The sequence below is a fragment of the Jaculus jaculus genome, chromosome 6 (assembly GCF_020740685.1).
Source record: "Jaculus jaculus isolate mJacJac1 chromosome 6, mJacJac1.mat.Y.cur, whole genome shotgun sequence".
NCBI lineage: Eukaryota > Metazoa > Chordata > Mammalia > Rodentia > Dipodidae > Jaculus > Jaculus jaculus.
Window position 1 is genome coordinate 11238776 of NC_059107.1, and position 12122 is coordinate 11250897.

General features: G+C 40.8%; 1 protein-coding gene across 1 annotated transcript; it reads right to left on the bottom strand.

Moving 5' to 3' along the window:
- Window positions 1-7430: 7430 nt before the first annotated feature.
- Window positions 7431-8360, bottom strand: LOC101598675 (olfactory receptor 2Y1-like). The gene has a single exon (XM_004657458.2). The coding sequence runs from the start codon at window positions 8358-8360 to the stop codon at window positions 7431-7433; it is 930 nt and encodes a 309-aa protein (XP_004657515.2).
- Window positions 8361-12122: the final 3762 nt, after the last annotated feature.

Here is a 12122-nt window from a genome sequence, read left to right on the forward strand (position 1 = left end):
CACCAAATTGCATAGCTCACTAAGAGCTATCATCACACACACACACACACACACACACACACACACACACACACACACGTTTTCTTCTCTGGACTCATATATGCTAATTTCTTTGTATTATTGATTCAACAAAATACTTATTTCCTTTATGAAAAATTTAATGTTTTGTATTTCTGACACAGATTATATTTAATGTATGATTTTCTATTTTTATCCACAAAACAAACTTAAAGTATATTTTTTAAATATACCTCCCATGTGGCCCAGTCATACTACTGCTGGGTAAATACCCTAAGGACTTCACACTTTGCTACAAAGGTACTTGCACACCCATGATTTACAGCCACAGATGAATAGTTTATGAAAATGTGGTACATATGCTCAATGAAATTATATTCAGCAGTGTGAAAAAAATGAAAGTGTGGGCTGGAGAGATGGCTTAGCAGTTAAGCGCTTGCCTGTGAAGCCTAAGGACCCTGGTTCAAGGCTCGATTCTCTAGGACTCACTTTAGCCAGATGCACAAGGGGGCGCACGCAGCATCTGGAGTTCATTTGCAGTGGCTGGAGGCCCTGGCAGGCCCATTCTCTCTCTCTCTCTCTCTCTCTCTCTCTCTCTTTCTCTCTCTCTGCCTCTTCCTTTCTCTGTCTGTTGCTGTCAAATAAATAAATAAAAATAAACAAAAACAAAAAAACTGAAAGTGTGTAATCTTCAGGAAAATGGTTGGTTCTGGAAAGGGTAATATTAAGTAAAGTGACTCAAACTCAGAAAGACCAAAACCACATATTCTTTCTGACAGGCATATCTATAAGTATGTATATATAGAGGAACAGATGTGGATAAAACCTATAAACAGAACTACAGCTAAAAGGGATTATAAAGAGATGAGCTGGGAGAGAGGGAAGGGATGGTCAAAAGGATACATGAGACATGTAAACAGGGGAAAATACAGGAGGAAGGGAATTGTGGGAAGAGGAAAGATAGTGTGGTCAGCAGCCAATTAAAATAAACTGCATTTGAAATGCCATAAATTAATTAATTAAAATATGTGCAATGTATTCTAAAATTACTTATTATGCATTTAACACTTGTACACAGCATAAAAAACTTTTTAAAATCAGGAAATATCTATATCCACTTCAGAAATCGTAATAGAGAACATGATCTGCCGTTACAAAATTTTTAACCCTGAAAAGCTTTTATCACATGTTTAAGCTTCAGATTGCCTGTATACACACATTTCCCTCACATACACACACATACACACACATGCACACATGTACTATGAGATTAATGTTACTTGTGCTGAACTAATGCTCCTGAATCAGTGACAATACATGTGAGATGTTTTATGTAGATATTCTTTCTCTGTGAGTTAGCATTTATCTAATATCAAAACTTATTCAGAGCCTCGCTTTGCCTGTAAAATACACACACACACACACACACACACACACACACACAAGCATGATCTCTAACTCCAAGGATAGCTACAGTATGATGAGATATAGGCTTCTCCCAAAACAATCACAACCAAGGTAGTAAGTGCAGTGGCTTCTACTTTCATCTAGAGCACTTAAAACTATTAGAGGAGCATCTTAAATAGTTACAATATTATTCTCTTAATTATTCTTACTTTGCATACAATTAGTACAAATGGTATAAAGTGTTTTTAAGAGTGAAAACAGTGTTCTTATCCTGATTCCTGAAAAAAAAATAAATAAATAAACAAAAAACAAGTAAACCTTATACAGTGCTTACTGTGTTTCAAGCACCATTCCAGAGAAACTCAGACTTAGACTGTGAGTATTGGTCCTGAGGTACTGAGAGGCTGATAAAAGAGATATAAGAAAGTTCTATTAATGCAGGGTACAATTTTTTGAGAGTGTAATGATAGAAGCATGGACTACATCAAAACCAGTTGGACCCCAACAAGTTTGGGTCAGAATAAGAGGGTTTGTATGGGTTATGACAAAAGGGACCTTATCAAGCTTCAGTGAACCTGGTTTAAGATAACATTGAAGTGTCAGGTACCTTCATAGAGACAGTCAGATTGCAAAGCCCCACAAACGGTTTTATTTGTCTATGGAATTCTGACAAGCTACCCAAGAAAACCCAACCATGGCTTTCCGAAACAATCGTAGCTATTACACCCAAAGTGGCCACAGTCCTGCCAAGATGAGCCCTTCTGCTTTTGCCCTCTCCCAGCGTGGCTCCCTTCCCATTTGCCGGCTACGGTTCCTTTGGTCCTCACTTCCCCCTTCTTCATCACCTCTGCTTCCTGCCCCCTGGTCTCCTGTCTCGTTCCACATCCTACACCTGCCCTTGAATCACCTTATTTACATTCACACAAGCATTAAAAGTGAAGATCCACATGTGACAGGGAATATGCAATTGTTCCCAGGCTTAGACTGTGAGTACTGGTCCGGAGAGGCTGATCGTGTGGTTTTGGTCTTTCTGAGTTTGAGTCACTTCACTTAATATGACCCTTTTCAGAACTATCCATTTTCCTGAAGACCTCACACTTCTGAATATAATTTCATTGAATATATGTATCACATTTTCACTAACTATTCATCTGTGGCTGCAAAACATGGATGTGCAATACCTCTGTAGTAAAGGTCTTTCTAGGCCTGGATTACATCACTTATAATTTTTTCCTTGACCATCCATTTTCCTAAAAATTTCATAACACAATTTTTCTTTACAACTGAGTAGCATTCCACTGTATATATATACACAGACATATATATACATACATACATATATATATATATATATATATATATATATATATATATATATATACATATATGTGTGTGTGTGTGTGTGTGTGTGTATGGCCACATTTTTATTATCCAGTAAGCAGTTGATGGACATTTAGGTAATTGTAGTTATTTCCTAGCTAGTGTGGGCAGATCTCTGTGTTAGGGTATAAGTGGAGTCCTTTGGATATATGCCCAGGAATGGAATGGTATATCTAGGTCACATGGTAGCTCTATTTTTAGTTTTCTGAGAAAAATATGCTTGGACTCTTTGCAATTTTACTTGTGTGAACTGCTTGCCTATATACATATATAAAAAACTGTCAATAAAAAAAGTGATATAAAGCCGGGCTTGGTGGCACATGCCTTTAATCCCAGCACTCGGGAGGCAGAGGTAGGAGGATTGCCGTGAGTTTGAGGCCACCCTGAGACTCCATAGTGAATTCCAGGTCAGCCTGGGCTAGAGTGAGACCGTACCTTGAAAAGCCAAAAAAAAAAAAAAGTTATATAAAAAAGGGGGCCTCACTCCCGACCTAGCCCCTCCTAGAGCTGCCTTGTTTGAAGGTATGTGGTGATGCACGCCTTTAATCCCAGCACTTAGGAGGCAGAGGTAAGAGGATCGCAGTGAGTTTGAAGCCACTCTGAGACTACAACAGTGAATCCCAGGTCAGCCTGGGCTAAAGCAAGACCCTGCCTCCAAGAAGAAAAGAAAAAGAGGACCCATCTCCATTTTCTCAGAGCACAAACTTTGCAGCCAAGAAAATAACTAGCATGTCAGCACAACAAAAGCTCTACTAGCAAAGATTAATAGGTGGGCCCCAACAACTGACAGAAATACAAATGGACATAATTTTTCTTAAAGACAAGCTAGTAGCAATATTTTCCCTATAATTTGATGTGCATGATTATATCATTGGGAAATAATCAGAGGTACAAAGACATTCTGCAAAGATGTTTATTACAGCTATTTATCACTATCAAAGGTAGTAAACAGTGTTCAAAAATACAAAAAAGGATTTAAAAAGGAAAGAAACATTTACTCAGAGAATGTTGCATATAGTGGTTAGAATTGTTTCCAAATAACTTATAGGACTGAATTGTACATGTGGCAAAATAGTCATTACCCATAAGATCTATGTGTGTATATGCACACTAAATTTGTATATAGCTCAGCAAACCAAAAAGTTATGTGTGGATTATAGAATTTGGTGTGATTCATGTTTCTGTAAGAAGTAAGACACAAATGAATAAAATTATAGAGATTAAAAAATTGGTATTGCAGTATATGCCAAAAAAAAAAAAACATTCAGAGGATCACTATGAGCGATTTTGAAAGCAAATATTACAAAAGCAGGAAAATTTAGAAGAGAGAATAATTTCTAGAAATCTACCCATTTTGACAAAGAAAGTGAAGTGTTCTGATTCTTAGGTTCCCAGCTGATGGAGATTTGGCAGTTAATGCCTCCTGGTGGCAGTGTATTGTTGGGAGTGGGCATATGGGTGTTATAGCCAGTGTCCCCTTGCCAGTGTTTGGCACACTCTCCTGTTGCTGTTGTCCACCTGATGCTGGTGAGGAGGTGATGTCCACCCTCTGCTCCTGCCATCATTTTCCCCTGTCATCGTGGAGCTTCCCCTCGAGTCTGTAAGCCAAAACAAACCTTTTCTCCCCCGACAAGCTGCTCTTGGCTGGGTGATTTCTGCCAGCAATGCAAACCTGACTGCAACAAATGGCTTTTATTATTTTCACTGAGTTGTATATCTATGATTTTATTACACCACTAAAAAAAAAAAAAACACTTCTCAAAGAGTGGGTTTGTACACCAGAAATCTCTCAAATAAATCTGCATACCCTTTTAACCCAAGCTGTTCTCATTCTTGGTTGGAGAATCTACTTTACTTTACAGATGGCAGAGAAAATGGTTGAGGAGAGTCAAGATCCACTGATAGACAAGAAAAAAAAACCTACTGTCCACAAGACTTGTCACGTGAGCACTGCTCTAACTGCTAGCCTGACAACCAGCCCCAGGGTAATGGTGGCAGACACTGTGATCAAGCAAAAGCTATTAAAGCAGAAATTCAGCTACAAAGAACTCAACACAAAATCAGACTTCCAACAGGCCTGCCATGGATCAGGGAGCATTGTGGAAGAGGGGGTGGAAAGATTGTAAGAGCCGCAGAGTTGAGTGTGAATACCCACTACCTCATTGGGATGAGGCCTTCATGACCCAATAGTGGTTCCCATAATCCCACTGGGGAGGGCCCCAGGGAAACAGGAACAGGGGCAAGGGAACAAAAGCGTATAATCTATTACTATATAGATATTTATAGATACAATTATATTTGTCTGATCATTATACATCTATCACCATGTAGTCCATAAACACCGAACAAGTTAAGGATGTATTAAGCCAAAAAAATGCTGAAAGCAAATATTCATAATTTCAAGCTGAAATTCCCTGATGAACTACAACTTCAGTAAGAGACATTTGCATGCCTTTTCCTGAAGGCACCAAAGCATAAAGGATCTTTTGGGAGGGTCAAGTTGCCTCTCCCAACATTGGAAAAAAATCTGTCTTAATCACCCAAAAATGGAACATAGAGGTATAACTGACTCCCCCCCAAAAGCAAACAAACTGTCTTACAAGGTTTTAATCCAACCACATAGGTCTCTAAGTGGCATTTTTAGAATGTATTGCCCTTTTTCAGAGATCCACTTGTCTTACCATTCCTTCACAAATTATGGTGTTGCTTATAAAAGTATAAAAGTGGGCTGGAGAGATAGCTCAGTGATTAAGGGCTCTTGCTTGGAAAGCCTGACAGCCCAGGTTCAATCCCCCAGTACCTACGTAAAGTCAGATGCACAAAGTCGTACATGTGTCTGGAGTTTGTTTGCAGAGTCAGAAAGCCCTGGCATACCAAGACACTCTCTCTGTCTCTCCCTGTCTCTCTCTTTCTCTCTCTCCCCTCTCTCTCATAAATAAAAGTTTTTAAAGCATATTGCCATGTTCAACAACGAAAGCCAGATGCACAAAGGTGAGGCAAGTACAAAGTCGCACATGTCCACTAAGTGGCACAAGCATCTGGAATTCCATTGTGGCTGAGGCCCCAGTGTGCCAATTCTCTCTCTCTCTCTCTCAAATACAATAAAAATAAAAATTAAAAAACAACAACAAAGAATTATTTATTTAAAAAGCATATTGGTTTATTGATTTTCTTAGGATGTAATTCTTATGAAGATCCCCATGTATATATAAATTTATTTAAAATTTATTAAAACTTCTATGGGTATACAGGACTGGGGAGACTGCCCAGTGGTTAAAGGTGCTATGTGTAAAACCTGGTAGATCAAGTTTGATTCTTCAGTCACCCATGTAAAGCCCAACAGGCAATTATTTGCAGTGGCAAGAGACTCTGGATATAAAAAGGGAAAACGAATTAACTTTTTTTGTTTTTTTTTTTGTTTTTTGTTTTTTTTTTGTTTTTTTTCAAGGTAGGGTCTCACTCTAGCCCAGGCTGACCTGGAATTCACTAGGTAGTCTCAGGGTGGCCTCAAACTCATGACGATCCTCCTACCTCTGCCTCCCGAGTGCTGGGATTAAAGGCATGTGATGCCACACCCCAATTAATTTTTTAATATTTTATTTATTTATTAGAGAGAGGCAGATATGTAGAGAGAATGGGCATGCCAGGGCCTCTAACCACTGCAATCGAACTCCAGACCTTTGGGCCACCTTGTACATCTGGTTTACGTGGGTCCTGGGGAGTCAAACCTGGGTCCTTTGGCTTTGCAGGCAAGCACCTTAATCACTAAGCCATCTTTCCAGCCCAAGGCTCGCTGTTTTTATGCTCCTGTCTTCTACTCTCTTTTTTCTTGCATGAAAACCTCTATCTGGCAAGAAGCAGCATGGTGTGGTTTATTGGTGCACTACCTGAGCTCAGTTGCTTTTCTCCACGGTGCTGCACTAATGGCCTTGCCTGTGACTCCAAGTAGTTTAATGACAACACATCTAAAACTCGACATGCTTGATGAAGGTCTTCTGGTCGATCTCCACATTTCCTATAAGTCATGGAAGCCACTAGAAGGCTGGTAGGATAACCACTGTCAGGAAACTCAGAAGCAGGATCTGAGGTGTGAGGGAATGTAACCAACATCACAAGTATGTAAAACTCGTGTCCTCTGACGTCAATCAAAGCTCGATCTAGGTTGCACACTGAGGATCAATGACTTTAGATAAGGTAGCACCATATTTAATCAAATCTGCCCTCAGTCTCAGAAATGCCTAGAACCCATCCCTAGTCTCTACATGCAGCTAGAATGTAAATCTTTTCCTACTGGTTCTTTTTTATTTTTATTTATTTATTTTTTTTTATTGACAACTTCTATACTTACAGACAATAAACCATGATATTTACCTCCCCTCTTCCTACACATTCATATGGAAAGTGGGATAGGAATCAGCATTTACTCTCCCTTGCACAAGGACCATAGACATTGACTTAGTATCTCAAGAGAGCTCAACCTCCAACTTCCCAGAAGGGAGGCACTGGAAGCTAAGACCTACTGAAAGCTACTGCTGGTCACTAGTAACACTCAAAGAATACAATGCATTTCAGGATCTGAGAACTACCACAGAAAGCTTTATTGGTTCTGCTTTTCCCTCCTACCCTTAATCTGTGCCTCTCCCTAGGACCTTCCACAGAGCCCCCTTCACATCCTTGTTCCTCAGAGTATAAATTAGGGGATTGAGAATTGGGGTAAGTATAGTATAAAAAACAGCAACAAATTTGCCCTCGTTTTCAGAATACTTGTGGATAGGCTGGAGGTATGTATATATACCTGAGCCATAAAAGAGAGAAACTACTACAAGGTGAGACCCACAAGTCCCAAAAGCCTTCTTACGTCCAGCTGTTGACTTCATTCTCAACACTGCCCTGCCGATTTGAGCATAGGAGCCTAGAATCAGTGCTGCAGGGAAGATCAAGATGATCGTTCGGGCCACAAACATCTTGGCCTCTGTTCCTTCCGTGTCCTCACAAGCCAACTTCAGGAATATGGGCATCTCGCAGAAGAAGTGATTTAGTCGGTGGCTGCAGAGAGGCATGGCCATAACAAGTCCTGTCTGAATCACGGAGTTCACGAGGCCGGACACCCAGGAGGAGATGGCCAGAGCCTGGCACAGCTGAGGGTGCATAATGGTCGTGTAGTGGAGTGGACGGCACACAGCAGCATAGCGGTCAAAGGCCATCACTCCCAGGAGCAAACACTCTGTGGAGACCAAGGCAAGGAAAATGAGGAGCTGGGCCACACAGCCCCCAAAGCTAATGTTCCTGTCAAGTCCACGAAGGTTGATCAGGAGCTGGGGCACAGTGCTGGTGGTGTAGCAGAGGTCCAGGAAGGAGAGGTGGGAGAGGAAGAAGTACATGGGAGTGCGCAGCCTGAGGTCCAGACGGGACAGTGCAATGATGGTGGTGTTGCCAAAGAGAGTTAGCAAATAGAAAATGAAAATGAAGACAAAAAGGAACACTTCCAGTTGAGGAAAATCTGAGAAGCCCACCAAAATGAAGCCTTCTCCTGAGCTGGTATTAAAAATCCCCATAGTCTTTCACTTACTGCTTCTGAGAAAGGTGTGTTAAAACATTATTCCCGATTCCCTCTAAATACTCCAGAAGTATGCATCTCATTTTCTACTTTGCTATCTGGTTTGATTTTGCAGCCTTCTTTTTCTTTTCTTCTTTAGATAGATCACTAAATTATGAATTAATAGGTTTTGTTTCAAACTTAGTTCTGATGTTTATGTGTTCCGCGATTTTATACAGATTGCTCAGACATCTGGGTGGATGCCTCTGGCAGTAGCTGATTACATTTCCTTTCCTAAAAGTACACTGCCACCTTTACAAGCACTTGAGGGAAGTATCCAAATTCCCCAACAGGGAAATTGCTTTCAAATACAATGTTACCCTCAGGTGTAACTGACAAACAGAGCGCTAATCTAACATGTGCAATTTCCTGATTTCAGTCCCCACCACAGCCTTCCAAATATTGAAAATAAATAAATACAATATTACACGCAAACATATGGTTCTAATCTTTCTGTTGTTCTCTTCTCCTTCTAGTAGGTGGAGCGTTTCAGTAGGTTAAGACCCCAGACTAGCCAGGGTGATATCACAAGTTTGCCCCCTGGGGGCGCATCCATTCCTTTTCACTCAGTGAGGGCAGTGTGTCTATCCTAGAAGCTGCACCCATGGTCATCAGCACCTGTTGCAAATGATCAAGAAAAATATGGCTTCATTAATTTGGGAAATTAATTTGCTACCAGTTTGTTACTTATACATGAATACTCATGTCCAGAATATACTCAACTTTTTATGCAACTGGTAAATCCATCCCTGAACTTCCCAGAAAAAAAAAAAAAATTTTCCCCTCTGTAGCTAAAAATCCTTTGTACAGTTTCTCTCTAGAAAATGTCACATGTGTGAGATGGCTATGTGTCTTTGTCCCTCTCTAAACTGTGAGATCCTGGGTGATAAAGGAAACAGTGAGTTTCAAGACATCATTATCTTCCCTTAAAACATATCAGAGATGTCAAATTAATCATAGTTTCATTTACGGCAATGAGTAGATGTAGCCTTTTCAACTGAAAAACGTTTTAAATTTAAACAACTTTATTTAAATCTTAGGGAAATCTATTTCTTCTAGGAACCCTGAGAAGTAACGTAAAACACATTGTAATAAATTATGGTATTGAAACGTGCATAAAACTAGCTTTCCTTTAAAGGTTATTATTCCTCTTTAAAAGTCAAATTAAGAGCCGAGTGTGGTGGTGCACACCTTTAATCCCAGCACTCGGGAGGCAGAGGTAGGAGGATCACTGTGAGTTCAAGGCCACCCTGAGACTACATAGTTAATTCCAGGTCAGCATGGACCAGAATGAGACCATATCTCGAAGAAAAAACAAAAAGTCAAAATGAGGTATAAGAAAGTTAGCAGGAATCGAGGAAGAAACGGCAGAAGTTTCACCTGCTCAACATGAACGATCTTGTCAAGCTAGCCTGTTCTCATCAGTCCTCTGCTGTGCTGGACCTCCGTCAGTGCTTCAGGGCAGGATCAGCACTTTCAGGAAAGTATTTGGCTCTATGCTTGATGGTCATGTGGGGGAGAAAATGGAGAAATGTAAATGGTAAAGACAAAGTGTTAGAACACAGGTTGCTTACTCAACACACCTAAGGTGGCTTTCAAGTGACCACCTGACGAGTTTATCATCTTGTGCACTTTGTCGCCAGGTCCCTACATATCACCCAAGACTCACTTCTATGAGCCTCGGGTCACTTAATTATCTCACAATATTTTAGTGGGGATGAAGTGTTCTGATATATTGTTAAATGAAAAAGAATATGTTATGCATGCTTTCAACATTTGTCCGCACCACTATTTTTTAAAAATATTTTTTATTTTTCTTTAGTTGAGAGTGACAGACAGAGGAAAAAATGGGTGTGCCAGGGCTTCCATCCACTGCAAACGAACTCCAGACACATGCGCCCCCTTGTGCAGCTGGCTAACGTGGATTCTGGGGAATCAAGCTTCAAACCGGGGTCCTTAGGCTTCATAGGCAAGCGCTTAACCACTAAGCCATCTCTCCAGCCCTGCACCACTATTTTTAAATAGTATCCAACTGGATCCACTTAACTGATTTAGCATTGCACCCCATTTCTCAGTATGGTTCCCAAGAAGTGCAAAAGTCCCAACAAATACTACTGAATAAAACAATGGATGAAATCTGTACCCTGGCACCAAGCCCAATACACATAAATGGACCAGAAGTGCTCTTTTCTGTGAAACACACAATAATTTTATACATCTCTTCTCTATACTTCTATCACTGTTGATAACATTCATGTATTCTCAAAGCTTAGAAGAATATGAAAAAATGGTGGAATCCTAGTCCAGATGGATTACAGAATGAAACATAAGAAAATAAGTGGCTACTCTTATAGATACCGTAACTCTGAACCAGAAAAAAAATAATAATAATAAACTGAGCTTCAAAACAATTAGCTGGAAGAATATAGAATGAAAGAGACCAAGTTGGAAATTTATCACTCATTAATTTAACAAATAGAAAATGGGACTTTTGTGGTAAGGTGACAGTTTAGAAACTGTCACTAGGTAAGTGTGAAGATCAGAAAAGCCAGGATAGCAAAGCCCTCGCTAGATGGAGGGAGGTAGGGGAAAGCCAGAACTGCATCCACAAGATCCGCAGGGAAGCTCCAGCACAAGCGTGCTCCCAGTCCTCACGAGAGGACAAGCCCATGGTTCCGACACGCAGTAAATCCGGTTGGGGGAGGGAGGACTTGCTGTGTTAGGAGATTAGCATTGAAAAAGAACTACATTTTGTCATTCTCCATATCTTGGAGCACTGTGGCCAAGCGCCATCTTGAGAGGGGGCCAGTTTGAGACGGAGCTACTCTGGAGATCTGTAAACAAGAAACGATTCCTAGGCAGAGAACCTGGACATCTTGCCATAGTATATGGTGGAAGAGTCAGGTGTAGACACACACACTAAGAATTGCTGACATCTTCTTGCTAATATCCTTAATTTACTTTCACTCCGTCACATGCACACATTTCTGGAACACTGGAGTTTCTGTGAGCAAATTCAGATCAATGAATCACTTGTTTTATTTAGGTTTGCGCTTTTCCTGCCTAGCATAATGATTGACACTTGGTGGCTCTCAATGCTCCTGAGGCGGTGACTCCCACCTGCACATCATCAACAGTCTCTTAGAAGGCTTTGGCCTGTGTAGTTATTTCAGACTGCACTGTGGAGGGTGTTCCTCCTTGGGGTTTGGCCTTGTTTTCTAGAACCTAGCATGCAAGTAGAGACTATCAGTCCTATGAAGCTTAAAAGGTCAAGGCTTTTCCATTCTTGCTCCATGATATTGAATTTTCTTCAGGTAAATGGAGATTTTGATCCCTACTTGCATGCATGCAGTGAGCCACTTCTTTTAGGAATATGCCTTGCTGACAAAAGGCCAACCTACAGAACCAAAATGTCCACACCCAACTGCAGTGTCATTTTACGAGAGAGAGAGAGAATTGGCACACTAGGGTCTCTAGCCACTGCAATAGAACTCCAGACAGGTGTGCCACCTTGTGAGCATGCGTGATCCTGTGTGCATACATCACCTTGTGCATCTGGCTTATGTGGGTTCTGGGGAGTTGAACCTGGGTCCTTAGGCTTCGCAGACAAGCACCTTAACCACTAATCCGTCTCTCCAGCCCTGGAGTGTCATTCTTAATCTCTCCTGAGACTGAGACAATGGCTGTGTTTAGCACGGTTCACTTGTCTTCCTGCACTGTC